This window comes from Dendrobates tinctorius, unplaced genomic scaffold (genome assembly GCF_039654945.1).
Source record: "Dendrobates tinctorius isolate UK_male_01 unplaced genomic scaffold, ASM3965494v1 ptg000054l, whole genome shotgun sequence".
Classification (NCBI taxonomy): Eukaryota; Metazoa; Chordata; class Amphibia; order Anura; family Dendrobatidae; genus Dendrobates; species Dendrobates tinctorius.
The window spans coordinates 3,334,860-3,362,500 of record NW_027361722.1 but is presented as its reverse complement, the minus strand read 5'-3'; the positions used below and the strand labels follow the sequence as shown (position 1 = coordinate 3,362,500).

The 27,641-nt window shown below is 47.5% G+C and overlaps 1 protein-coding gene across 1 annotated transcript in view; it reads left to right on the top strand.

Annotated features, from left to right (window-relative positions):
• The window catches only part of CASR (calcium sensing receptor), a 210,850-nt gene that overhangs the window by 127,469 nt on the left and 55,740 nt on the right, over window positions 1–27,641 (top strand). The window contains exon 4 of the mRNA XM_073577023.1: window positions 25,726–26,553. Coding sequence (XP_073433124.1) covers window positions 25,726–26,553 — 828 coding nt within the window. The remainder of the gene's footprint in view (window positions 1–25,725; window positions 26,554–27,641) is intronic.

Genomic DNA, 27,641 nt, shown 5'->3' with positions numbered 1-27,641 from the left:
TATGGAGTGGCCTAGTCAAAGTACTGATCTTAATCAGATTGAGATTCTGTAATGACCTTAAAAAGGCGGTTCATGCTCGGAAACCCTCCAATGTGAATGAATTACAACAATTCTGCAAAGATGAGTGGCCAAAATTCCTCTAGAGCATTGTAAAAGAATCACTGCCAGTTATAGTAAATGCTTGATTGCGGTTGTTGCTGCTAAGGGCAGCCCAACCAGTTATTAGGTTTAAGGACAATCACTTTTTCACACAGGGCCCTGTAGGTTTGGATTTCTTTTCCCTTAATAATAAAGACCTTCATTTATAAACTGCGTTTTGTGATTACTTGCGTTATCTTTGTCTAATGTTTGCATTTGTTTGGGGATCTGAAACATTTAAGTGTGACAAACAGGCAATAGAATAGGAAATCAGGAAGGGGGCAAACACTTTTTCATACCAATGTAATTCATATTTGCAAAAAATGATGAAAATCTTTATGAATCTTTTTATTTTGCTGATATTGCATTGATACTCAAAAGAGCTATCTGAGAGAGTCGGTTTTAGGGCGCAGTGAGATGGACGTATAAATTGGACCGAGATTGGACGGTAATGCATGGATTAGCCGGCGGCTCTCCCGACCCGAGCCTGACAGCTTCATATATTTCTATGCTACTGTCATTCTCGGGCTAGGAGAGCTGCTGGCCGGTCCGTGCATTGCGGTTGGAATTTTATGGCCATCTAATTATCGCCGACATCACGACACTACACATATATTTCTATGCTACTGTCATTCTCGGGTTAGGAGAGCTGCCGGCCGGTCCGTGCATTGCGGTTGGAATTTTATGGCCATCTAATTGCACCCTTAGTCTGACTGTCACTAATAATTTTCAGATCAGGGGTGGTCTGACTCTCTGGACTCTCAGAGAAAAAAAATCGATGGCCTGTTGTTAGGATGGACCATAAATATTTGTACAGTGTTGATCTGACTTTCGACATTATTGGACTTCAAAACTAACAGCCTATTGTTATGACAAATCGTAACTCTTAGATTGGTGGTGGGTTGAGTGTCTCCAAGCTCAGATATGAAAACTGAAAAATTAGGGGCTTGACATTCAATATCATTTTGGTATTGATCGGAGTCTTTGCGCTCTTGGAATTTAAAATTGATGGTGGGCTACCATTACGATAGATCACCAACATCAGATCAGTGTTGATTTGACTCTTTTTACTCTCGGACTAAATTGATGGCATATCATACGGATAGACCAATAATTGCAGATCACTAGGGTTCTGACTCTGCACCCATGTCACATTTCAAAACTGATGGTGAATTGTTAGGCTACCACAGATTACCAACGTTAAATCAATGGCAGAGTTATCAACATTGGTTTTAATAGAAACCCACCTCCAGTCCCAGTTCAGTCCCACCTCCAGTTGGAAATGGGAAATGGACGTCACCATTCACTTGTCAGGGTTTGCATAAACCTTGCCCATTTTCAGTCTAACACAGCCATAACTTGGTCTGGATCGTGTCCGGAAAATCATTACCGTGCGAGATAAGTCTGTAGTGTTAGCAACTGTGTGACAAAGTTCTGACTTGCGTATCAGTTTTGAAGGTCCTGTATCATTAAGCTAGACCATTACTTTCAGGTAGGTCATTGATTTCCATAATGGTGGAGGTCCCCTTCATCCCCACCTCCCCTTCATTGTGTGCCAGGCGCAACTCTGCCCGTGTGGAGGAGCTTGTACCTTGTATTTCAGCTCACTAAGGCTTATTTCATGCGCTTTAATACTCGGTACAGGTCCTGATCGGTACCAATGACAAGCAGCAAACTATGGCCCCGTTGATCATCTGACCAGTGGTTGGCTTACAGGCATTCTAAGGCCGGAGTCACACTAGAGAGAAATACGGACGAGCGATATGCGAGAAAAAAAAAAAATCACATAGCACTCGGACCAATGTTAATCTATGGGGCAGCTCCCATCATCCGTTTTTTTCTCGCCCGTATTATTCGTGCGGGTGAAATCACAGCATTCTGCACCGTATTACGCCTCACTGACCATATATATAGATATAGCTACTATATAATCGTCTAATTCTGTCTGTCTGTAATGGAAATCCCGCAATCAGCGACCCAAGTGATGGGTATTCCAATATGGCACCCGCTGGTGGTACCAGGACCTTCCACAGTACCACCAGCGAGACATCGCCGGACCCCCCCCGCCACCACTGAACCCACCGCTGGACCCCCCCCTGCCGCCGCCGGACCCCCCCACCTCTGCACCTGTCGCTGCTGGACCCGCCACCACAGGACCCACCGCTGCCTGCCCACCCACTGCCGTGCAGTCACAGCCGGCAGGAAAGATTGCGGCTTACGGCCTGTGCTGGAGATGGGGTGTTGGCGCCCTCTGGTGGCGCCGCACCACATCTCCAGCACAGGCTGCAAAACACAGTCTTTCCTGCCAGCTGTGAGAGGGGCATAACGAGGGGGGTATAATGAGAGGGGGTAATGAGGGGGGGTATAATGAGAGGGGGTAATGAGGGGGGGTATAATGAGAGGGGGTAATGAGGGGGGTATAATGAGAGGGGGTAATGAGGGGGGTATAATGAGAGGGGGTAATGAGGGGGGTATAATGAGAGGGGGGTAATGAGGGGGGTATAATGAGAGGGGGGTAATGAGGGGGGGTATAATGAGAGGGGGGTAGTGAGGGGGGTATAATGAGAGGGGGGTAATGAGGGGGGTATAATGAGAGGGGTGTAATGAGGGGGGTATAACGAGAGGGAGGTAATGAGGGGGTATAATGAGAGGGGGGTAATGAGGGGGGGTATAATGAGAGGGGGGTAATGAGGGGGGTATAATGAGAGGGGGGTAATGAGGGGGGGGTATAATGAGAGGGGGGTAATGAGAGAGGTATAATGAGAGGGGGGTAATGAGGGGGGTATAATGAGAGGGAGGTAATGAGGGGGTATAATGAGAGGGGGGTAATGAGGGGGGGTATAATGAGAGGGGGGTAATGAGGGGGGTATAATGAGAGGTGTGTAATGAGGGGGGGTATAATGAGAGGGGGGTAATGAGGGGGGTATAATGAGAGGGAGGTAATGAGGGGGTATAATGAGAGGGGGGTAATGAGGGGGGGTATAATGAGAGGGGGGTAATGAGGGGGGTATAATGAGAGGGGGGTAATGAGGGGGGGTATAATGAGAGGGGTGTAATGAGGGGGGTATAATGAGAGGTGTGTAATGAGGGGGGTATAATGAGAGGGGGTAATGAGGGGGGTATAATGAGAGGGGGGTAATGAGAGAGGTATAATGAGAGGGGGGTAATGAGGGGGGTATAATGAGAGGGGTGTAATGAGGGGGGTATAACGAGAGGGAGGTAATGAGGGGGGTATAACGAGAGGGAGGTAATGAGGGGGGTATAATGAGAGGGGTGTAATGAGGGGGGTATAATGAGAGGTGTGTAATGAGGGGGGTATAATGAGAGGGGGTAATGAGGGGGGTATAACGAGAGGGAGGTAATGAGGGGGGTGTAACGAGAGGGAGGTAATGAGGGGGGTGTAACGAGAGGGTATAATGACAGGGGGGTAATGAGGGGGGTATAATGAGAGGGGGGTAATGAGGGGGGTATAATGAGAGGGGTGTAATGAGGGGGGTGTAACGAGAGGGTATAATGAGAGTGGTGTAATGAAGGGAGTATAATGAGAGGGTGTAATGAAGGGGGTATAATGAGAGGGTGTAATGAGGGGGGTGTAATGAGAGGGGTGTAATGAGGGGGGTATAATGAGAGGGGGGTAATAAGAGGGGTTTAATGAGGGGGGTATAACGAGAGGGAGGTAATGAGGGGGGTGTAATGAAGGGAGTATAATGAGAGGGTGTAATGAGGGGGGTGTAATGAGAGTGGTGTAATGAAGGGGGTATAATGAGAGGGGTGTAATGAGGGGGGTGTAACGAGAGGGTATAATGAGAGTGGTGTAATGAAGGGGGTATAATGAGAGGGTGTAATGAAGGGGGTATAATGAGAGGGTGTAATGAGGGGGGAGTAATGAGAGGGGGGTAATGAGGGGGGTATAATGAGAGGGGGGTAATAAGAGGGGTTTAATGAGGGGGTATAACGAGAGGGAGGTAATGAGGGGGGTGTAATGAAGGGAGTATAATGAGAGGGTGTAATGAGGGGGGTGTAATGAGAGTGGTGTAATAAAGGGGGTATAATGAGAGGTGTGTAATGAGGGGGGTATAATGAAAGGGGTGTAATGAGAGGGGGTAATGAGAGTGGTGTAATGAGGGGGGTATAATGAGAGGTGTGTAATGAGGGGGGTATAATGAAAGGGGTGTAATGAAGGGGGTATAATGAGAGGGTGTAATGAGGGGGGTATAATGAGAGGGGTGTAATGAGGGGGGTATAATAAGAGGGGGGTAATGAGAGGTGTGTAATGAGGGGGGTATAATGACAGGGGTGTAATGAAGGGGGTGTAATGAGAGGGAGGTAATGAGGGGGGTATAACTAGAGGGTATAATGAGAGGGTTGTAATGAGGGGGGTATAACTAGAGGGTATAATGAGAGGGGTGTAATGAAGGGGGTATAATGAGAGGGGCGTAATGAGAGGGGCATAATGAGAGTTGTGTAATGAGGGGGGTATAATGAGAGGGTATAACGAGAGGGTATAATAAAGGGGTGTAATGAAGGGGGTAAAATGAGAGGGGGGTAATGAGAGTGGTGTAATGAGGGGGGTATAATGAGAATTGTGTAATGAGGGGGGTATAATGAGAGGGTATAACGAGAGGGTATAATAAAGGGGTGTAATGAAGGGGGTATAATGAGAGGGGGGTAATGAGAGTGGTGTAATGAGGGGGGTATAATGAGAGGGGTGTAATGAGGGGGGTATAACGAGAGGGGGTAATGAGGGGGGTATAACGAGAGGGAGGTAATGAGGGGGGTATAATGAGAGGGGGGTAATGAGGGGGGTATAATGATAGGGGGGTAATGAGGGGGGTATAATGAGAGGGGTGTAATGAAGGGGGTATAATGAGAGGGGTGTAATGAGAGGGGTATAATGAGAGGGGTGTAATGAGGGGGGTATAACGAGAGGGTATAACGAGAGGGTATAATAAAGGGGTGTAATGAAGGGGGTATAATGAGAGGGGGGTAATGAGAGTGGTGTAATGAGGGGGGTATAATGAGAGGGGTGTAATGAGGGGGGTATAACGAGAGGGGGTAATGAGGGGGGTATAACGAGAGGGAGGTAATGAGGGGGGTATAATGAGAGGGGGGTAATGAGGGGGGGTATAATGAGAGGGGGGTAATGAGGGGGGGTATAATGAGAGGGGGGTAATGAGGGGGTATAATGATAGGGGGGTAATGAGGGGGGTATAATGAGAGGGGTGTAATGAGGGGGGAATAACGAGAGGGGGTAATGAGGGGGGTATAACGAGAGGGAGGTAATGAGGGGGGTATAATGAGAGGGGGGTAATGAGGGGGGTATAATGAGAGGGGTGTAATAAGGGGGGTATAATGAGAGGGGTGTAATGAGGGGGGTATAATGAGAGGGGGTAATGAGGGGGGTATAACGAGAGGGAGGTAATGAGGGGGGTATAACGAGAGGGAGGTAATGAGAGGGGTGTTACGAGAGGGTATAATGAGAGGTGTGTAATGGGGGTATAATGAGAGTGGTGTAATGAGGGGGGTATAATGAGAGGGGGTAATGAGGGGGTATAATGAGAGGGGGTAATGAGGGGGGTAATGAGGGGGGTATAATGAGAGGGGGGTAATGAGGGGGGTATAATGAGAGGGGGTAATAAGCAGGGTATAACTAGAGGGAGGTAATGAGGGGGGTGTAACGAGAGGGTATAATGAGAGGTGTGTAATGAGGGGGAATAATGAGAGGGGGGTAATGAGGGGGAATAATGAGAGGGGGGTAATGAGGGGGGTATAACGAGAGGGTATAATGAGAGGGGGGTAATGAGGGGGGTATAATGAGAGGGGTGTAATGAGGGGGGTATAACGAGAGGGAGGTAATGAGGGGGGTGTAACGAGAGGGAGGTAATGAAGGGGGTGTAACGAGAGGGTATAATGAGAGGGGGGTAATGAGGGGGGTATAACGAGAGGGAGGTAATGAGGGGGGTGTAACGAGAGGGGGGTAATGAGTGGTGTGTAATGAAGGGGGTATAATGAGAGGGAGGTAATGAGGGGGTATAACGAGAGGGTATAATGAGAGTGGTGTAATGAAGGGGGTATAATGAGAGGGTGTAATGAGGGGGGTGTAATGAGAGGGGTGTAATGAGGGGGTATAATGAGAGGGGGGTAATGAGAGGGGTATAATGAGAGGGAGGTAATGAGGGGGGTGTAATGAAGGGGGTATAATAAGAGGGTGTAATGAGGGGGGTGTAATGAGAGGGGGGTAATGAGAGTGGTGTAATGAAGGGGGTATAATGAGAGGTGTGTAATGAGGGGGGTATAATGAAAGGGGTGTAATGAGAGGGGGTAATGAGGGGGGTATAATGAGAGGGGGGTAATGAGAGTGGTGTAATGAGGGGGGTATAATGAGAGGTGTGTAATGAGGGGGGTATAATGAAAGGGGTGTAATGAAGGGGGTATAATGAGAGGGTGTAATGAGGGGGGTGTAATGAGAGGGGTGTAATGAGAGGGGGTAATGAGGGGGGTATAATGAGAGGGGGGTAATGAGAGTGGTGTAATGAGGGGGGTATAATGAGAGGTGTGTAATGAGGGGGGTATAATGACAGGGGTGTAATGAAGGGGGTGTAATGAGAGGGAGGTAATGAGGGGGGTATAACGAGAGAGTATAATGAGGGGGGTGTAATGAGGGGGGTATAACTAGAGGGTATAATGAGAGGGTTGTAATGAGGGGGGTATAACTAGAGGGTATAATGAGAGGGGTATAATGAGAGTTGTGTAATGAGGGGGGTATAATGAGAGGGGTGTAATGAGAGGGGTATAATGAGAGGGGTGTAATGAGGGGGGTATAACGAGAGGGTATAACGAGAGGGTATAATGAGAGGTGTGTAATGAAAGGGGTGTAATGAAGGGGGTATAATGAGAGGGGGGTAATGAGAGTGGTGTAATGAGGGGGGTATAATGAGAGGTGTGTAATGAGGGGGGTATAATGAAAGGGGTGTAATGAAGGGGGTATAATGAGAGGGTGTAATGAGGGGGGTGTAATGAGAGGGGTGTAATGAGGGGGGTATAATGAGAGGGGGGTAATGAGAGTGGTGTAATGAGGGGGGTATAATGAGAGGTGTGTAATGAGGGGGGTATAATGAAAAGGGTGTAATGAAGGGGGTGTAATGAGAGGGAGGTAATGAGGGGGGTATAACGAGAGAGTATAATGAGGGGGGTGTAATGAGGGGGGTATAACTAGATGGTATAATGAGAGGGTTGTAATGAGGGGGGTATAACTAGAGGGTATAATGAGAGGGGTATAATGAGAGGGGTGTAATGAAGGGGGTATAATGAGAGGGGTGTAATGAGAGGGGTATAATGAGAGGTGTGTAATGAGAGGGGTGTAATGAAGGGGGTATAATGAGAGGGGTGTAATGAGGGGGGTATAATGAGAGGTGTGTAATGAGGGGGGTATAATGAAAAGGGTGTAATGAAGGGGGTGTAATGAGAGGGAGGTAATGAGGGGGGTATAACGAGAGAGTATAATGAGGGGGGTGTAATGAGGGGGGTATAACTAGATGGTATAATGAGAGGGTTGTAATGAGGGGGGTATAACTAGAGGGTATAATGAGAGGGGTATAATGAGAGGGGTGTAATGAAGGGGGTATAATGAGAGGGGTGTAATGAGGGGGGTATAATGAGAGGTGTGTAATGAAGGGGGTATAATGAGAGGGGTATAACGAGAGGGTATAATGAGAGGTGTGTAATGAGGGGGTATAATGAGAGGTGTGTAATGAGGGGGGTATAATGAGAGGTGTGTAATGAGGGGGGTATAATGAGAGGTGTGTAATGAGGGTTTTATGGAGAGGGGGTAATGAAGGGGGTATAATGAGAGAGGTATAATGAGAGGGGTGTAATGAACGGGGTATAATGAGAGGGGTGTAATGAGAGGGGTATAATGAGAGGTGTGTAATGAGGGGGTTATAATGAGAGGGGTGTAATGAGAGGGGTATAATGAGAGGTGTGTAATGAGGGGGGTATAACGAGAGGTGTGTAATGAAGGGGGTATAATGAGAAGGGTATAACGAGATGGTATAATGAGAGGTGTGTAATGAGGGGGTATAATGAGAGGGGTGTAATGAGGGGGGTATAATGAGAGGTGTGTAATGAGGGGGGTATAACGAGAGGGGGGTAATGAGAGGGGTATAATGAGAGGTGTGTAATGAGGGGGTATAATGAGAGGGGTGTAATGAGAGGGGTATAATGAGAGGTGTGTAATGAGGGGGGTATAACGAGAGGTGTGTAATGAAGGGGGTATAATGAGAAGGGTATAACGAGATGGTATAATGAGAGGTGTGTAATGAGGGGGTATAATGAGAGGGGTGTAATGAGGGGGGTATAATGAGAGGTGTGTAATGAGGGGGGTATAATGAGAGGGGTGTAATGAGGGGGTTATAATGAGAGGTGTGTAATGAGGGGGGTATAACGAGAGGGTATAACGAGAGGGTATAACGAGAGGGGGGTAATGAGGGGGGTATAATGAGAGGTGTGTAATGAGGGGGGTATAATGAGAGGGGTGTAATGAGGGGGTTATAATGAGAGGTGTGTAATGAGGGGGGTTTAACGAGAGGGTATAACGAGAGGGTATAATGAGAGGTGTGTAATGAAGGGGGTATAATGAGAGGGGTATAACGAGAGGGTATAATGAGATGTGTGTAATGAGGGGGGTATAATGAGAGGTGTGTAATGAGGGGGGTACAATGAGAGGTGTGTAATGAGGGGGGTATAATGAGAGGTGTGTAATGAGGGGGGTATAATGAGAGGTGTGTAATGAGGGGGGTATAATGAGAGGTGTGTAATGAGGGGGGTATAATGAGAGGGGTGTAATGAGGGGGGTATAACGAGAGGGGTATAATGAGGGGGGTATAACGAGAGGGGTATAATGAGGGTGGTATAATGAGAGGTATGTAATGAGGGGTGTAATGAGGGGGGTATAATGAGAGGGGGTAATGAGAGGGGTATAACGAGAGGGTATAATGAGAGGTGTGTAATGGCGGTGTAATGAGAGGGGGGTAATGAGGGGGGTATAATGAGAGGGGTGTAATGAGGGGGGTATAACGAGAGGGGGTAATGAGGGGGTATAACGAGAGGGAGGTAATGAGGGGGGTATAATGAGAGGGGGGTAATGAGGGGGGTATAATGAGAGGGGTGTAATGAGGGGGGTATAATGAGAGGGGTGTAATGAGGGGGGTATAACGAGAGGGGGTAATGAGGGGGGTATAACGAGAGGGAGGTAATGAGGGGGGTATAATGAGAGGGGGGAAATGAGGGGGGTATAATGAGAGGGGTGTAATGAGGGGGGTATAATGAGAGGTGTGTAATGAGGGGGGTATAATGAGAGGGGGTAATGAGGGGGGTATAACGAGAGGGAGGTAATGAGGGGGGTATAACGAGAGGGAGGTAATGAGGGGGGTGTAACGAGAGGGAGGTAATGAGGGGGGTGTAACGAGAGGGTATAATGAGAGGGGGGTAATGAGGGGGGTATAATGAGAGGGGGGTAATGAGGGGGGTATAATGAGAGGGGTGTAATGAGGGGGGTGTAACGAGAGGGTATAATGAGAGTGTTGTAATGAAGGGGGTATAATGAGAGGGTGTAATGAGGGGGGTGTAATGAGAGGGGTGTAATGAGGGGGTATAATGAGAGGGGGGTAATGAGGGGGGTATAATGAGAGGGGGGTAATAAGAGGGGTGTAATGAGGGGGGTATAACGAGAGGGAGGTAATGAGGGGGGTGTAATGAAGGGAGTATAATGAGAGGGTGTAATGAGGGGGGTGTAATGAGAGGGGGGTAATGAGAGTGGTGTAATGAAGGGGGTATAATGAGAGGTGTGTAATGAGGGGGGTATAATGAAAGGGGTGTAATGAGAGGGGGTAATGAGGGGGGTAATGAGAGTGGTATAATGAGGGGGGTATAATGAGAGGTGTGTAATGAGGGGGGTATAATGAAAGGGGTGTAATGAAGGGGGTGTAATGAGAGGGAGGTAATGAGGGGGGTATAATGAGAGGTGTGTAATGAGGGGGGTATAATGAAAGGGGTGTAATGAAGGGGGTGTAATGAGAGTGGTGTAATGAGGGGGGTATAATGAGAGGTGTGTAATAAGGGGGGTATAATGAAAGGGGTGTAATGAAGGGGGTGTAATGAGAGGGTGTAATGAGGGGGGTGTAATGAGAGGGGTGTAATGAGGGGGGTATAATAAGAGGGGGGTAATGAGAGTGGTGTAATGAGGGGGGTATAATGAGAGGTGTGTAATGAGGGGGGTATAATGACAGGGGTGTAATGAAGGGGGTGTAATGAGAGGGAGGTAATGAGGGGGGTATAACGAGAGAGTATAATGAGGGGGGTGTAATGAGGGGGGTATAACTAGAGGGTATAATGAGAGGGTTGTAATGAGGGGGGTATAACTAGAGGGTATAATGAGAGGGGTATAATGAGAGGGGTGTAATGAAGGGGGTATAATGAGAGGGGTGTAATGAGAGGGGTATAATGAGAGGGGTGTAATGAGGGGGGTATAACGAGAGGGTATAACGAGAGGGTATAATGAGAGGTGTGTAATGAAAGGGGTGTAATGAAGGGGGTATAATGAGAGGGGGGTAATGAGAGTGGTGTAATGAGGGGGGTATAATGAGAGGGGGGTAATGAGGGGGGTATAACGAGAGGGGGTAATGAGGGGGGTATAACGAGAGGGAGGTAATGAGGGGGGTATAATGAGAGGGGGGTAATGAGGGGGGTATAACGAGAGGGGGTAATGAGGGGGGTATAACGAGAGGGAGGTAATGAGGGGGGTATAATGAGAGGGGGGTAATGAGGGGGGTATAATGAGAGGGGTGTAATAAGGGGGGTATAATGAGAGGGGTGTAATGAGGGGGGTATAATGAGAGGGGGTAATGAGGGGGGTATAACGAGAGGGAGGTAATGAGAGGGGTGTAACGAGAGGGTATAATGAGGTGTGTAATGGGGGGTATAATGAGAGTGGTGTAATGAGGGGGGTATAATGAGAGGGGGTAATGAGGGGGTATAATGAGAGGGGGTAATGAGGGGGGTATAATGAGAGGGGGGTAATGAGGGGGGTATAATGAGAGGGGGTAATGAGCGGGGTATAACTAGAGGGAGGTAATGAGGGGGGTGTAACGAGAGGGTATAATGAGAGGTGTGTAATGAGGGGGGTATAATAAGAGGGGGTAATGAGGGGGAATAATGAGAGGGGGGTAATGAGGGGGGTATAACGAGAGGGTATAATGAGAGGGAGGTAATGAGGGGGGTATAATGAGAGGGGTGTAATGAGGGGGGTATAACGAGAGGGAGGTAATGAGGGGGGTGTAACGAGAGGGAGGTAATAAGGGGGGTGTAACGAGAGGGTATAATGAGAGGGGGGTAATGAGGGGGGTATAATGAGAGGGGTGTAATGAGGGGGGTATAACGAGAGGGAGGTAATGAGGGGGGTGTAACGAGAGGGAGGTAATGAGGGGGGTGTAACGAGAGGGTATAATGAGAGGGGGGTAATGAGGGGGGTATAACGAGAGGGAGGTAATGAGGGCGGTGTAACGAGAGGGGGGTAATGAGTGGTGTGTAATGAAGGGGGTATAATGAGAGGGAGGTAATGAGGGGGTATAACGAGAGGGTATAATGAGAGTGGTGTAATGAAGGGGGTATAATGAGAGGGTGTAATGAGGGGGGTGTAATGAGAGGGGTGTAATGAGGAGGTATAATGAGAGGGGGTAATGAGAGGGGTATAATGAGAGGGAGGTAATGAGGGGGGTGTAATGAAGGGGGTATAATGAGAGGGTGTAATGAGGGGGGTGTAATGAGAGGGGGGTAATGAGAGTGGTGTAATGAAGGGGGTATAATGAGAGGTGTGTAATGAGGGGGGTATAATGACAGGGGTGTAATGAAGGGGGTGTAATGAGAGGGGGTAATGAGGGGGGTATAATGAGAGGGGGGTAATGAGAGTGGTGTAATGAGGGGGGTATAATGAGAGGTGTGTAATGAGGGGGGTATAATGACAGGGGTGTAATGAAGGGGGTGTAATGAGAGGGAGGTAATGAGGGGGGTATAACGAGAGAGTATAATGAGGGGGGTGTAATGAGGGGGGTATAACTAGAGGGTATAATGAGAGGGTTGTAATGAGGGGGGTATAACTAGAGGGTATAATGAGAGGGGTATAATGAGAGGGGTGTAATGAGGGGGGTATAATGAGAGGGGGTAATGAGAGGTGTGTAATGAGGGGGGTATAATGAGAGGGTTGTAATGAGGGGGGTATAACTAGAGGGTATAATGAGGGGGGTATAATGAAAGGGGTGTAATGAGGGGGGTATAATGAGAGGGGGGTAATGAGAGGTGTGTAATGAGGGGGGTATAATGACAGGGGTGTAATGAAGGGGGTGTAATGAGAGGGAGGTAATGAGGGGGGTATAACGAGAGAGTATAATGAGGGGGGTGTAATGAGGGGGGTATAACTAGAGGGTATAATGAGAGGGTTGTAATGAGGGGGGTATAACTAGAGGGTATAATGAGAGGGGTATAATGAGAGGGGTGTAATGAAGGGGGTATAATGAGAGGGGTGTAATGAGAGGGGTATAATGAGAGGGGTGTAATGAGGGGGGTATAACGAGAGGGTATAACGAGAGGGTATAATGAGAGGTGTGTAATGAAAGGGGTGTAATGAAGGGGGTATAATGAGAGGGGGGTAATGAGAGTGGTGTAATGAGGGGGGTATAATGAGAGGGGGGTAATGAGGGGGGTATAACGAGAGGGGGTAATGAGGGGGGTATAACGAGAGGGAGGTAATGAGGGGGGTATAATGAGAGGGGGGTAATGAGGGGGGTATAACGAGAGGGGGTAATGAGGGGGGTATAACGAGAGGGAGGTAATGAGGGGGGTATAATGAGAGGGGGGTAATGAGGGGGGTATAATGAGAGGGGTGTAATAAGGGGGGTATAATGAGAGGGGTGTAATGAGGGGGGTATAATGAGAGGGGGTAATGAGGGGGGTATAACGAGAGGGAGGTAATGAGAGGGGTGTAACGAGAGGGTATAATGAGGTGTGTAATGGGGGGTATAATGAGAGTGGTGTAATGAGGGGGGTATAATGAGAGGGGGTAATGAGGGGGTATAATGAGAGGGGGTAATGAGGGGGGTATAATGAGAGGGGGGTAATGAGGGGGGTATAATGAGAGGGGGTAATGAGCGGGGTATAACTAGAGGGAGGTAATGAGGGGGGTGTAACGAGAGGGTATAATGAGAGGTGTGTAATGAGGGGGGTATAATAAGAGGGGGTAATGAGGGGGAATAATGAGAGGGGGGTAATGAGGGGGGTATAACGAGAGGGTATAATGAGAGGGAGGTAATGAGGGGGGTATAATGAGAGGGGTGTAATGAGGGGGGTATAACGAAAGGGAGGTAATGAGGGGGGTGTAACGAGAGGGAGGTAATAAGGGGGGTGTAACGAGAGGGTATAATGAGAGGGGGGTAATGAGGGGGGTATAATGAGAGGGGTGTAATGAGGGGGGTATAACGAGAGGGAGGTAATGAGGGGGGTGTAACGAGAGGGAGGTAATGAGGGGGGTGTAACGAGAGGGTATAATGAGAGGGGGGTAATGAGGGGGGTATAACGAGAGGGAGGTAATGAGGGGGGTGTAACGAGAGGGGGGTAATGAGTGGTGTGTAATGAAGGGGGTATAATGAGAGGGAGGTAATGAGGGTATAACGAGAGGGTATAATGAGAGTGGTGTAATGAAGGGGGTATAATGAGAGGGTGTAATGAGGGGGGTGTAATGAGAGGGGTGTAATGAGGAGGTATAATGAGAGGGGGTAATGAGAGGGGTATAATGAGAGGGAGGTAATGAGGGGGGTGTAATGAAGGGGGTATAATGAGAGGGTGTAATGAGGGGGGTGTAATGAGAGGGGGGTAATGAGAGTGGTGTAATGAAGGGGGTATAATGAGAGGTGTGTAATGAGGGGGGTATAATGAAAGGGGTGTAATGAAGGGGGTGTAATGAGAGGGGGTAATGAGGGGGGTATAATGAGAGGGGGGTAATGAGAGTGGTGTAATGAGGGGGGTATAATGAGAGGTGTGTAATGAGGGGGGTATAATGACAGGGGTGTAATGAAGGGGGTGTAATGAGAGGGAGGTAATGAGGGGGGTATAACGATAGAGTATAATGAGGGGGGTGTAATGAGGGGGGTATAACTAGAGGGTATAATGAGAGGGTTGTAATGAGGGGGGTATAACTAGAGGGTATAATGAGAGGGGTATAATGAGAGGGGTGTAATGAGGGGGGTATAATGAGAGGGGGTAATGAGAGTGGTGTAATGAGGGGGGTATAATGAGAGGGTTGTAATGAGGGGGGTATAACTAGAGGGTATAATGAGGGGGGTATAATGAAAGGGGTGTAATGAGGGGGGTATAATGAGAGGGGGGTAATGAGAGGTGTGTAATGAGGGGGGTATAATGACAGGGGTGTAATGAAGGGGGTGTAATGAGAGGGAGGTAATGAGGGGGGTATAACGAGAGAGTATAATGAGGGGGGTGTAATGAGGGGGGTATAACTAGAGGGTATAATGAGAGGGTTGTAATGAGGGGGGTATAACTAGAGGGTATAATGAGAGGGGTATAATGAGAGGGGTGTAATGAAGGGGGTGTAATGAGATGGGCATAATGAGAGTTGTGTAATGAGGGGGGTATAATGAGAGGGGTGTAATGAGAGGGGTATAATGAGAGGGGTGTAATGAGGGGGGTATAACGAGAGGGTTTAACGAGAGGGTATAATGAGAGGTGTGTAATGAAAGGGGTGTAATGAAGGGGGTATAATGAGAGGGGGGTAATGAGAGTGGTGTAATGAGGGGGGTATAATGAGAGGTGTGTAATGAGGGGGGTATAATGAAAGGGGTGTAATGAAGGGGGTATAATGAGAGGGTGTAATGAGGGGGGTGTAATGAGAGGGGTGTAATGAGGGGGGTATAATGAGAGGGGGGTAATAAGAGTGGTGTAATGAGGGGGGTATAATGAGAGGTGTGTAATGAGGGGGGTATAATGACAGGGGTGTAATGAAGGGGGTGTAATGAGAGGGAGGTAATGAGGGGGGTATAACGAGAGAGTATAATGAGGGGGGTGTAATGAGGGGGGTATAACTAGAGGGTATAATGAGAGGGTTGTAATGAGGGGGGTATAACTAGAGGGTATAATGAGAGGGGTATAATGAGAGGGGTGTAATGAGGGGGGTATAATGAGAGGGGGTAATGAGAGTGGTGTAATGAGGGGGGTATAATGAGAGGGTTGTAATGAGGGGGGTATAACTAGAGGGTATAATGAGGGGGGTATAATGAAAGGGGTGTAATGAGGGGGGTATAATGAGAGGGGGGTAATGAGAGTGGTGTAATGAAGGGGGTATAATGAGAGGTGTGTAATGAGGGGGGTATAATGACAGGGGTGTAATGAAGGGGGTGTAATGAGAGGGAGGTAATGAGGGGGGTATAACGAGAGAGTATAATGAGGGGGGTGTAATGAGGGGGGTATAACTAGAGGGTATAATGAGAGGGTTGTAATGAGGGGGGTATAACTAGAGGGTATAATGAGAGGGGTATAATGAGAGGGGTGTAATGAAGGGGGTGTAATGAGATGGGCATAATGAGAGTTGTGTAATGAGGGGGGTATAATGAGAGGGGTGTAATGAGAGGGGTATAATGAGAGGGGTGTAATGAGGGGGGTATAACGAGAGGGTTTAACGAGAGGGTATAATGAGAGGTGTGTAATGAAAGGGGTGTAATGAAGGGGGTATAATGAGAGGGGGGTAATGAGAGTGGTGTAATGAGGGGGGTATAATGAGAGGTGTGTAATGAGGGGGGTATAATGAAAGGGGTGTAATGAAGGGGGTATAATGAGAGGGTGTAATGAGGGGGGTGTAATGAGAGGGGTGTAATGAGGGGGGTATAATGAGAGGGGGGTAATGAGAGTGGTGTAATGAGGGGGGTATAATGAGAGGTGTGTAATGAGGGGGGTATAATGAAAGGGGTGTAATGAAGGGGGTGTAATGAGAGGGAGGTAATGAGGGGGGTATAACGAGAGAGTATAATGAGGGGGGTGTAATGAGGGGGGTATAACTAGAGGGTATAATGAGAGGGTTGTAATGAGGGGGGTATAACTAGAGGGTATAATGAGAGGGGTATAATGAGAGGGGTGTAATGAAGGGGGTATAATGAGAGGGGTGTAATGAGAGGGGTATAATGAGAGGTGTGTAATGAGGGGGGTATAATGAGAGGGGTGTAATGAGGGGGGTATAATGAGAGGTGTGTAATGAAGGGGGTATAATGAGAGGGGTATAACGAGAGGGTATAATGAGAGGTGTGTAATGAGGGGGGTATAATGAGAGGTGTGTAATGAGGGGGGTATAATGAGAGGTGTGTAATGAGGGGGGTATAATGAGAGGTGTGTAATGAGGGGGTGTATGGAGAGGGGGTAATGAAGGGGGTATAATGAGAGAGGTATAATGAGAGGGGTGTAATGAGAGGGGTATAATGAGAGGGGTGTAATGAGGGGGGTATAACGAGAGGGTTTAACGAGAGGGTATAATGAGAGGTGTGTAATGAAAGGGGTGTAATGAAGGGGGTATAATGAGAGGGGGGTAATGAGAGTGGTGTAATGAGGGGGGTATAATGAGAGGTGTGTAATGAGGGGGGTATAATGAAAGGGGTGTAATGAAGGGGGTATAATGAGAGGGTGTAATGAGGGGGGTGTAATGAGAGGGGTGTAATGAGGGGGGTATAATGAGAGGGGGGTAATGAGAGTGGTGTAATGAGGGGGGTATAATGAGAGGTGTGTAATGAGGGGGGTATAATGAAAGGGGTGTAATGAAGGGGGTGTAATGAGAGGGAGGTAATGAGGGGGGTATAATAAGAGGGGGGTAATGAGAGTGATGTAATGAGGGGGGTATAATGAGAGGTGTGTAATGAGGGGGGTATAATGACAGGGGTGTAATGAAGGGGGTGTAATGAGAGGGAGGTAATGAGGGGGGTATAACGAGAGAGTATAATGAGGGGGGTGCAATGAGGGGGGTATAACTAGAGGGTATAATGCGAGGGTTGTAATGAGGGGGGTATAACTAGAGGGTATAATGAGAGGGGTATAATGAGAGGGGTGTAGTGAAGGGGGTATAATGAGAGGGGTGTAATGAGAGGGGCATAATGAGAGTTGTGTAATGAGGGGGGTATAATGAGAGGGGTGTAATGAGAGGGGTATAATGAGAGGGGTGTAATGAGGGGGGTATAACGAGAGGGTATAACGAGAGGGTATAATGAGAGGTGTGTAATGAAAGGGGTGTAATGAAGGGGGTATAATGAGAGGGGGGTAATGAGAGTGGTGTAATGAGGGGGGTATAATGAGAGGGGTGTAATGAGGGGGGTATAACGAGAGGGGGTAATGAGGGGGGTATAACGAGAGGGAGGTAATGAGGGGCGTATAATGAGAGGGGGGTAATGAGGGGGGGTATAATGAGAGGGGGGTAATGAGGGGGGTATAACGAGAGGGGGTAATGAGGGGGGTATAACGAGAGGGAGGTAATGAGGGGGGTATAATGAGAGGGGGGTAATGAGGGGGGTATAATGAGAGGGGTGTAATAAGGGGGGTATAATGAGAGGGGTGTAATGAGGGGGGTATAATGAGAGGGGGTAATGAGGGGGGTATAACGAGAGGGAGGTAATGAGGGGGGTATAACGAGAGGGAGGTAATGAGAGGGGTGTAACGAGAGGGTATAATGAGAGGTGTGTAATGGGGGGTATAATGAGAGTGGTGTAATGAGGGGGGTATAATGAGAGGGGGTAATGAGGGGGTATAATGAGAGGGGATAATGAGGGGGGTATAATGAGAGGGGGGTAATGAGGGGGGTATAATGAGAGGGGGTAATGAGCGGGGTATAACTAGAGGGAGGTAATGAGGGGGGTGTAACGAGAGGGTATAGTGAGAGGTGTGTAATGAGGGGGGTATAATGAGAGGGGGTAATGAGGGGGAATAATGAGAGGGGGGTAATGAGGGGGGTATAACGAGAGGGTATAATGAGAGGGGGGTAATGAGAGGGGTGTAATGAGGGGGGTATAACGAGAGGGAGGTAATGAGGGGGGTGTAACGAGAGGGAGGTAATGAGGGGGGTGTAACGAGAGGGTATAATGAGAGGGGGTAATGAGGGGGGTATAATGAGAGGGGTGTAATGAGGGGGGTATAACGAGAGGGAGGTAATGAGGGGGGTGTAACGAGAGGGGGGTAAAGAGAGGTGTGTAATGAGGGGGGTATAATGAGAGGGGGGTAATGAGTGGGGTATAATGAGAGGTTTGTAATGAGGGGGGTATAATGAAAGGGGTGTAATGAACGGGGTGTAATGAGAGGGTGTAATGAGGGGGGTGTAATGAGAGGGGTGTAATGAGGGGGGTATAATGAGAGGGGGGTAATGAGAGTGGTGTAATGAGGGGGGTATAATGAGAGGTGTGTAATGAGGGGGGTATAATGAAAGGGGTGTAATGAAGGGGGTGTAATGAGAGGGAGGTAATGAGGGGGGTATAACGAGAGAGTATAATGAGGGGGGTGTAATGAGGGGGGTATAACTAGATGGTATAATGAGAGGGTTGCAATGAGGGGGGTATAGATTCAAAGAAGCTTTATTGGCAGGACTAAATGCACATTAGTTTTTCCAAAGCAGGTGTACAGAAGGGAATAGGGATAGGGACTGTAGGGATGTTGGGAAGGGGCTGTAGGAAAGGTGGATGGGGCAGATCCAGGTTGGGGCTATAGAAGTCCATGGCATAGGGAAGGTGGATGGCGGCATGGGGGCAGATCCAGGATGAGGCTATAGAAGTCCATGGCATAGGGAAGGTGGATGGGGGATTGGGGCATATCCAGGGTGGGTGCCATAGAAGTCCATGGCATATCAGAGTTCTCTTTCTCGCAGTCTATGGCATTCGTTCACATATTGCGCTGCTATCTCCACTGCTCTCTCTTCTTCCCCCAGCAGGATGTATGTTTAACTAGATATAACTATGGTATAACTAGAGTGTATAATGAGGGGGGTATAATGAGAGGGGTGTAATGAGGGGGGTATAATGAGAGGGGGGTAATGAGAGTGGTGTAATGAGGGGGGTATAATGAGAGGGTTGTAATGAGGGGGGTATAACTAGAGGGTATAATGAGGGGGTATAATGAAAGGGGTGTAATGAGGGGGGTATAATAAGAGGGGGGTAATGAGAGTGGTGTAATGAGGGGGGTATAATGACAGGGGTGTAATTAAGGGGGTGTAATGAGAGGGAGGTAATGAGGGGGGTATAACAAGAGAGTATAATGATGGGGGTGTAATGAGGGGGGTATAACTAGAGGGTATAATGAGAGGGTTGTAATGAGGGGGGTATAACTAGAGGGTATAATGAGAGGGGTATAATGAGAGGGGTGTAATGAGAGGGGCATAATGAGAGTTGTGTAATGAGGGGGGTATAATGAGAGGGGTGTAATGAGAGGGGTATAATGAGAGGGGTGCAATGAGGGGGGTATAACGAGAGGGTATAACGAGAGGGTATAATGAAAGGGGTGTAATGAAGGGGGTATAATGAGAGGGGGGTAATGAGTGGGGTATAATGAGAGGTGTGTAATGAGGGGGGTATAATGAGAGGGGGGTAATGAGAGTGGTGTAATGAGTGGGGTATAATGAGAGGTGTGTAATGAGGGGGGTATAATGAAAGGGGTGTAATGAAGGGGGTGTAATGAGAGGGTGTAATGAGGGGGGTGTAATGAGAGGGGTGTAATGAGGGGGGTATAATGAGAGGGGGGTAATGAGAGTGGTGTAATGAGGGGGGTATAATGAGAGGTGTGTAATGAGGGGGGTATAATGAAAGGGGTGTAATGAAGGGGGTGTAATGAGAGGGAGGTAATGAGGGGGGTATAACGAGAGAGTATAATGAGGGGGGTGTAATGAGGGGGGTATATCTAGATGGTATAATGAGAGGGTTGTAATGAGGGGGGTATAACTAGAGGGTATAATGAGAGGGGTATAATGAGAGGGGTATAATGAGAGGGGTGTAATGAAGGGGGTATAATGAGAGGGGTGTAATGAGAGGGGTATAATGAGAGGGGTGTAATGAGGTGGGTATAATGAGAGGTGTGTAATGAAGGGGGTATAATGAGAGGGGTATAACGAGAGGGTATAATGAGAGGTGTGTAATGAGGGGGGTATAATGAGAGGTGTGTAATGAGGGGGGTATAATGAGAGGTGTGTAATGAGGGGGGTATAATGAGAGGTGTGTAATGAGGGGGTGTATGGAGAGGGGGTAATGAAGGGGGTATAATGAGAGAGGTATAATGAGAGGGGTGTAATGAAGGGGGTATAATGAGAGGGGTGTAATGAGAGGGGTATAATGAGAGGTGTGTAATGAGGGGGGTATAATGAGAGGGGTGTAATGAGAGGGGTATAATGAGAGGTGTGTAATGAGGGGGGTATAATGAGAGGTGTGTAATGAGGGGGGTATAATGAGAGGTGTGTAATGAGGGGGGTATAATGAGATGTGTGTAATGAGGGGGGTATAATGAGAGGTGTGTAATGAGGGGGGTATAATGAGAGGTGTGTAATGAGGGGGGTATAATGAGAGGTGTGTAATGAGGGGGGTATAACGAGAGGTGTGTAATGAGGGGGGTATAACGAGAGGGTATAATGAGAGGTGTGTAATGAGGGGGTATAATGAGAGGGGTGTAATGAGGGGGGTGTAATGAGAGGTGTGTAATGAGGGGGGTGTAATGAGAGGGGTGTAATGAGGGGGGTATAATGAGAGGGGGGTAATGAGAGTGGTGTAATGAGGGGGGTATAATGAGAGGTGTGTAATGAGGGGGGTATAATGAAAGGGGTGTAATGAAGGGGGTGTAATGAGAGGGAGGTAATGAGGGGGGTATAACGAGAGAGTATAATGAGGGGGGTGTAATGAGGGGGGTATAACTAGATGGTATAATGAGAGGGTTGCAATGAGGGGGGTATAGATTCAAAGAAGCTTTATTGGCAGGACTAAATGCACATTAGTTTTTCCAAAGCAGGTGTACAGAAGGGAATAGGGATAGGGACTGTAGGGATGTTGGGAAGGGGCTGTAGGAAAGGTGGATGGGGCAGATCCAGGTTGGGGCTATAGAAGTCCATGGCATAGGGAAGGTGGATGGCGGCATGGGGGCAGATCCAGGATGAGGCTATAGAAGTCCATGGCATAGGGAAGGTGGATGGGGGATTGGGGCATATCCAGGGTGGGTGCCATAGAAGTCCATGGCATATCAGAGTTCTCTTTCTCGCAGTCTATGGCATTCGTTCACATATTGCGCTGCTATCTCCACTGCTCTCTCTTCTTCCCCCAGCAGGATGTATGTTTAACTAGATATAACTATGGTATAACTAGAGTGTATAATGAGGGGGGTATAATGAGAGGGGTGTAATGAGGGGGGTATAATGAGAGGGGGGTAATGAGAGTGGTGTAATGAGGGGGGTATAATGAGAGGGTTGTAATGAGGGGGGTATAACTAGAGGGTATAATGAGGGGGTATAATGAAAGGGGTGTAATGAGGGGGGTATAATAAGAGGGGGGTAATGAGAGTGGTGTAATGAGGGGGGTATAATGACAGGGGTGTAATTAAGGGGGTGTAATGAGAGGGAGGTAATGAGGGGGGTATAACAAGAGAGTATAATGATGGGGGTGTAATGAGGGGGGTATAACTAGAGGGTATAATGAGAGGGTTGTAATGAGGGGGGTATAACTAGAGGGTATAATGAGAGGGGTATAATGAGAGGGGTGTAATGAGAGGGGCATAATGAGAGTTGTGTAATGAGGGGGGTATAATGAGAGGGGTGTAATGAGAGGGGTATAATGAGAGGGGTGCAATGAGGGGGGTATAACGAGAGGGTATAACGAGAGGGTATAATGAAAGGGGTGTAATGAAGGGGGTATAATGAGAGGGGGGTAATGAGTGGGGTATAATGAGAGGTGTGTAATGAGGGGGGTATAATGAGAGGGGGGTAATGAGAGTGGTGTAATGAGTGGGGTATAATGAGAGGTGTGTAATGAGGGGGGTATAATGAAAGGGGTGTAATGAAGGGGGTGTAATGAGAGGGTGTAATGAGGGGGGTGTAATGAGAGGGGTGTAATGAGGGGGGTATAATGAGAGGGGGGTAATGAGAGTGGTGTAATGAGGGGGGTATAATGAGAGGTGTGTAATGAGGGGGGTATAATGAAAGGGGTGTAATGAAGGGGGTGTAATGAGAGGGAGGTAATGAGGGGGGTATAACGAGAGAGTATAATGAGGGGGGTGTAATGAGGGGGGTATATCTAGATGGTATAATGAGAGGGTTGTAATGAGGGGGGTATAACTAGAGGGTATAATGAGAGGGGTATAATGAGAGGGGTATAATGAGAGGGGTGTAATGAAGGGGGTATAATGAGAGGGGTGTAATGAGAGGGGTATAATGAGAGGGGTGTAATGAGGTGGGTATAATGAGAGGTGTGTAATGAAGGGGGTATAATGAGAGGGGTATAACGAGAGGGTATAATGAGAGGTGTGTAATGAGGGGGGTATAATGAGAGGTGTGTAATGAGGGGGGTATAATGAGAGGTGTGTAATGAGGGGGGTATAATGAGAGGTGTGTAATGAGGGGGTGTATGGAGAGGGGGTAATGAAGGGGGTATAATGAGAGAGGTATAATGAGAGGGGTGTAATGAAGGGGGTATAATGAGAGGGGTGTAATGAGAGGGGTATAATGAGAGGTGTGTAATGAGGGGGGTATAATGAGAGGGGTGTAATGAGAGGGGTATAATGAGAGGTGTGTAATGAGGGGGGTATAATGAGAGGTGTGTAATGAGGGGGGTATAATGAGAGGTGTGTAATGAGGGGGGTATAATGAGATGTGTGTAATGAGGGGGGTATAATGAGAGGTGTGTAATGAGGGGGGTATAATGAGAGGTGTGTAATGAGGGGGGTATAATGAGAGGTGTGTAATGAGGGGGGTATAACGAGAGGTGTGTAATGAGGGGGGTATAACGAGAGGGTATAATGAGAGGTGTGTAATGAGGGGGTATAATGAGAGGGGTGTAATGAGGGGGGTGTAATGAGAGGTGTGTAATGAGGGGGGTATAACGAGAGGGGGGTAATGAGGTGGGTATAATGAGAGGGTGTAATGAGGGGGTTATAATGAGAGGTGTGTAATGAGGGGGGTATAACGAGAGGGTATAACGAGAGGGTATAATGAGAGGTGTGTAATGAGGGGGGTATAATGAGAGGTGTGTAATGAGGGGGGTATAATGAGAGGGGTGTAATGAGGGGGTTATAATGAGAGGTGTGTAATGAGGGGGGTATAACGAGAGGGTATAACGAGAGGGTATAACGAGAGGGGGGTAATGAGGGGGGTATAATGAGAGGTGTGTAATGAGGGGGTGTATTGAGAGGGGGTAATGAGGGGGGTATAATGAGAGGGGTGTAATGAGGGAGGTATAACGAGAGGGGTATAATGAGGGTGGTATAATGAGAGGTATGTCATGAGGGGTGTAATGAGGGGGGTATAATGAGAGGGAGTAATGAGAGGGTGTAATGGCGGTGTAATGAGAGGGTGTAATGAGGGGGGTATAATGAGAGGTGTGTAATGAGGGGGGTGTAATGAGGGGGAGTAATGAGAGGGATGCCGCTAGGACCTGCCAACTGACTACACGCACCGGATCCTGCCGCTGCCTGCCCACTTACCTCCGTGCAGTCACAGCCGGCAGGAAAGACCGCGGCATGAGGCCTGTGCTGGAGATGGGATGCGGCCACTCTTTGGTGGTGCCGCACCCCATCCCCAGCACAGGCCGCAAAGCACCGTCTTTCCTGCCGGCTGTGATTGCATCTCGCCATACGGATGTCACACCGATGATTCTCATCCTCGCATTGCACGCGGATGACATACGGATCAGGGAACATTTCTGCGATTCTCGTCCGTTTAGAACGGACCGTATTTTTATACATTGTGTGTGACTCCGGCCTAAGACTGAAAGTATAGGCCATCGGCTCCTTGCATGTCAGGAGTTGGATGTGTTCTGCCTTTATTATGAGTCTTCCTGGTTCCTAATAAGACTTGGGATTACGATATTGGCGCACAGCTACAAATGCCGAACACCGGGAGAGAAAACTCATTATGAAGATATGTTAAACCTCGGCCACATACTGAAGGTTTACGCTCCCACGGCCGATGGCAGCCATTATTGTCTGTCGTCTCATAAATCGTCTTTTACAGACTTTATAAACAGTGATATCGTTAACCACAAACCACAATGTCATCACGGGTAATATTGAGGTAAGGAAAGAATTAAGGAGTCTACAAATAGAATATCCTACTGTATAATTACAGTCCTAATTATTGACCTAATTTCACAATTAAAGCAAATGTCCCGTGATGAAATCTGGTTCTTCAAAATGAAAGGATGTCCAGGATTTCACCGGATTCATGTGTGCACCGTTCGGCTCTCCACCCTGCTTTCATGATGGTGCCGAGTCACTTCATTCCTTTTTTCCAACATCGTCTAAGTTGTTTACAGATGGAGTCAGCCCCTCGGTCTCTCCATCCCACCTTCCCCTCAGAGGATTTTGGAGTTCCGATGGTCACTGTGACAACCAGCAGCAGTGGGTGAGGTTGCTGATCTCTTATCAGGCTGTTTAACACCGCGGTGGTCACAGAGCAGTGCCTGCAGTGCTACTGGACAACTAATACATCATTTTACCGCCTAGATGCTGTGATCAGTAGTGTATACAGCATCTAAGGTGTTAGAAAGCAATTTTTACCATAAATGCAAAAAAGAAAAACAAGGCAGTGCCTGTAGCGCTACTGATAATATCATATGTTGTTAACCTCTTCAGATGCTGTGGTCAGTAGCGATTGCTGTATCTAAGGGGTTAGAAATCCATTTTTGCCATAACTGCAATGATAAAATAAAAATAAAAATTCTCCACATTATAAAAGCCAATACTGGCTGTGGAAGTAAGGGCCTAACTGCTCAATAGTGACCAGAGGGAAAATCTCTCATGTAAGGCCACGATCACACAGTCAGTATTTGGTCAGTATTTTATTTATTTATTTTACTCATTTATATAGCACCATTAATTCCACAGCGCTTTACAGACATTATTGGCACTGTCCCCGATGGGGCTCACAATCTACATTCCCTATCAGTATGTCTTTGGAGTGTGGGAGGAAACTGGAGGAAACCCATGCAAACGCAGGGAGAACATAAAAACTCCTTGCAGATGTTGTCCTTGGTGGGCTTTGAACCCAGGACCCAATTTTATGTCAGTATTCAAAAGCCAAAACCAGGAGAGGGTGATAAATACAGAAGTGGTGACGTGTTTCTATTAGACTTTTCCTCTGATTGTTCCTCTCCTGGTTTTGGCTACCAATACTGATGTAAAATACTGATCAAATACTGAACATGTGAATGTGACCTAAAACTAATCTTCAGAGTCCTTCTAAAAGTCCTCAGAGTTTGCTGGTTCTCGTCTATGCTCATTGTCTACTCTCTGCTCATACTCACTCACCCGTGTCTCCTTTCGCAGGTTAGTTATGCCTCTTCTAGTCGTCTTCTGAGCAACAAAAATCAGTTCAAATCTTTTTTGAGGACCATGCCCAATGATGAGCAACAGGCCACCGCCATGGCAGACATCATCGAGTATTTCCAGTGGAATTGGGTGGGGACCATTGCGGCAGACGATGACTATGGCCGCCCGGGGATTGAGAAGTTTCGGGAAGAAGCAGAAGAACGAGATATCTGCATAGATTTCAGTGAGCTCATCTCACAGTATTCACCGATCGAGGAGATTGAAATACTGGTTGACCGCATCCAAAACTCAACCGCTAAAGTCATTGTGGTCTTCTCCAGCGGACCTGACCTCGAACCCCTCATTAAGGAGATTGTCAGACGCAATGTCACTGGTCGCATCTGGCTGGCAAGCGAGGCCTGGGCCAGCTCATCACTGATCGCCATCCCGGAATACTTCCATGTCATAGGAGGTACAATCGGCTTTGCGTTGCGGGCAGGACAGATTCCTGGGTTTCGTGAATTTCTACAAAACGTGCACCCCAAAATGTCCAACAGCAATGGCTTTCTCAAGGAATTCTGGGAGGAAACGTTTAATTGTTACATGCCCGAGGGCTCAAAGAAGAATGTGGACAACGGTAACATTACGGCCTGTACGGGACAGGAGAATATCACCAGCGTGGAGACCCCGTACCTGGATTTTATCCATCTGCGGATATCTTACAATGTGTATTTAGCTGTATACTCCATCGCTCATGCACTGCAGGACATGTACACCTGTACACCCGGAAAAGGGCTCTTCGCCAATGGGTCATGTGTAGATATGAAGAAGGTGGAAGCCTGGCAGGTAGGTGCTGAAGCTCTTCTAGCTATGTCATGTAGGTATGTACACCCATATGTGCACTGTGGTAATCCTCATCAGGAAGGATTTACAGATTTATTTCCAAAAAATTATCTATAACTTATAACACTACGGTCACACGTTCAGTATTTGGTCAGTATTTCACATCAGTATTTGGCAGCCTAAACCAGGAGTGGGTCAAAAATGCAGAACTGGTGACGGGTTTCTATTCTACTTTTCCTCTGATTGTTCGTCTCCTGTTTTTAATTTACAAATACTGATGTAAAATACTGACCAAATACTGATCGTGTGACTGTAACCTAACAGTGACAACCAATCACAGCGCAGCTTACATTTTTCCACATCAGTCTAAGAAATGAAAACTGAACTCTGATTGGTCTGCTAGGACAGTCATAGTTTTAATCAGATCATTCTGATAAATGAGGCCTTCTGTAGTTCATGTCGTTACTATTTTCTATTTTGATGATAGTTAAGAAAAATCCTGATTATAACTAAAATGTAACTATTTTCACCCATTTCTGTCATGGAACATTTCAGGTTTTTTCTTGTATATGCAGACAAAAAAATTTTTTTCATGATATGCGGGACCCAAGTTTTATTGTACTTTTATATTCTTTTTTTCTTTGCCATAATTTGGTTACATTGGGGAAAAAGGAAATACATGTCTGTTTTTCACATTTTTTTTTAGGACCACAATGGACCACTAAAATATATCTTACATTTTATTCTTCTCTTTTTATCATTTAGCTGGATATATCGGAATTGTTATTTTTTTATATTTGTGATGTTTGAGGTGGCATAACACGACATATGCCATTGCTTCGTCTGCGTCCGGGCTGCGGGTGGACTTGGACTGTGTAGGATGTTTCTAATCGCTGTAAAATACAAATCATAACAGTGTGAACTCTACAAACCTCGTATTATTGGAGGTCAGGGAATGCCGGACACAAAGGGTCCATGTAAGGCCCTGTTAGATGATCTGACCATGGCCGCTAAACATCCACTGATTGCCTCTACACAAGCTGATCGTGTATTGTTCTGTATTGTTCTGGTTAATACAATTGTTCTGTATG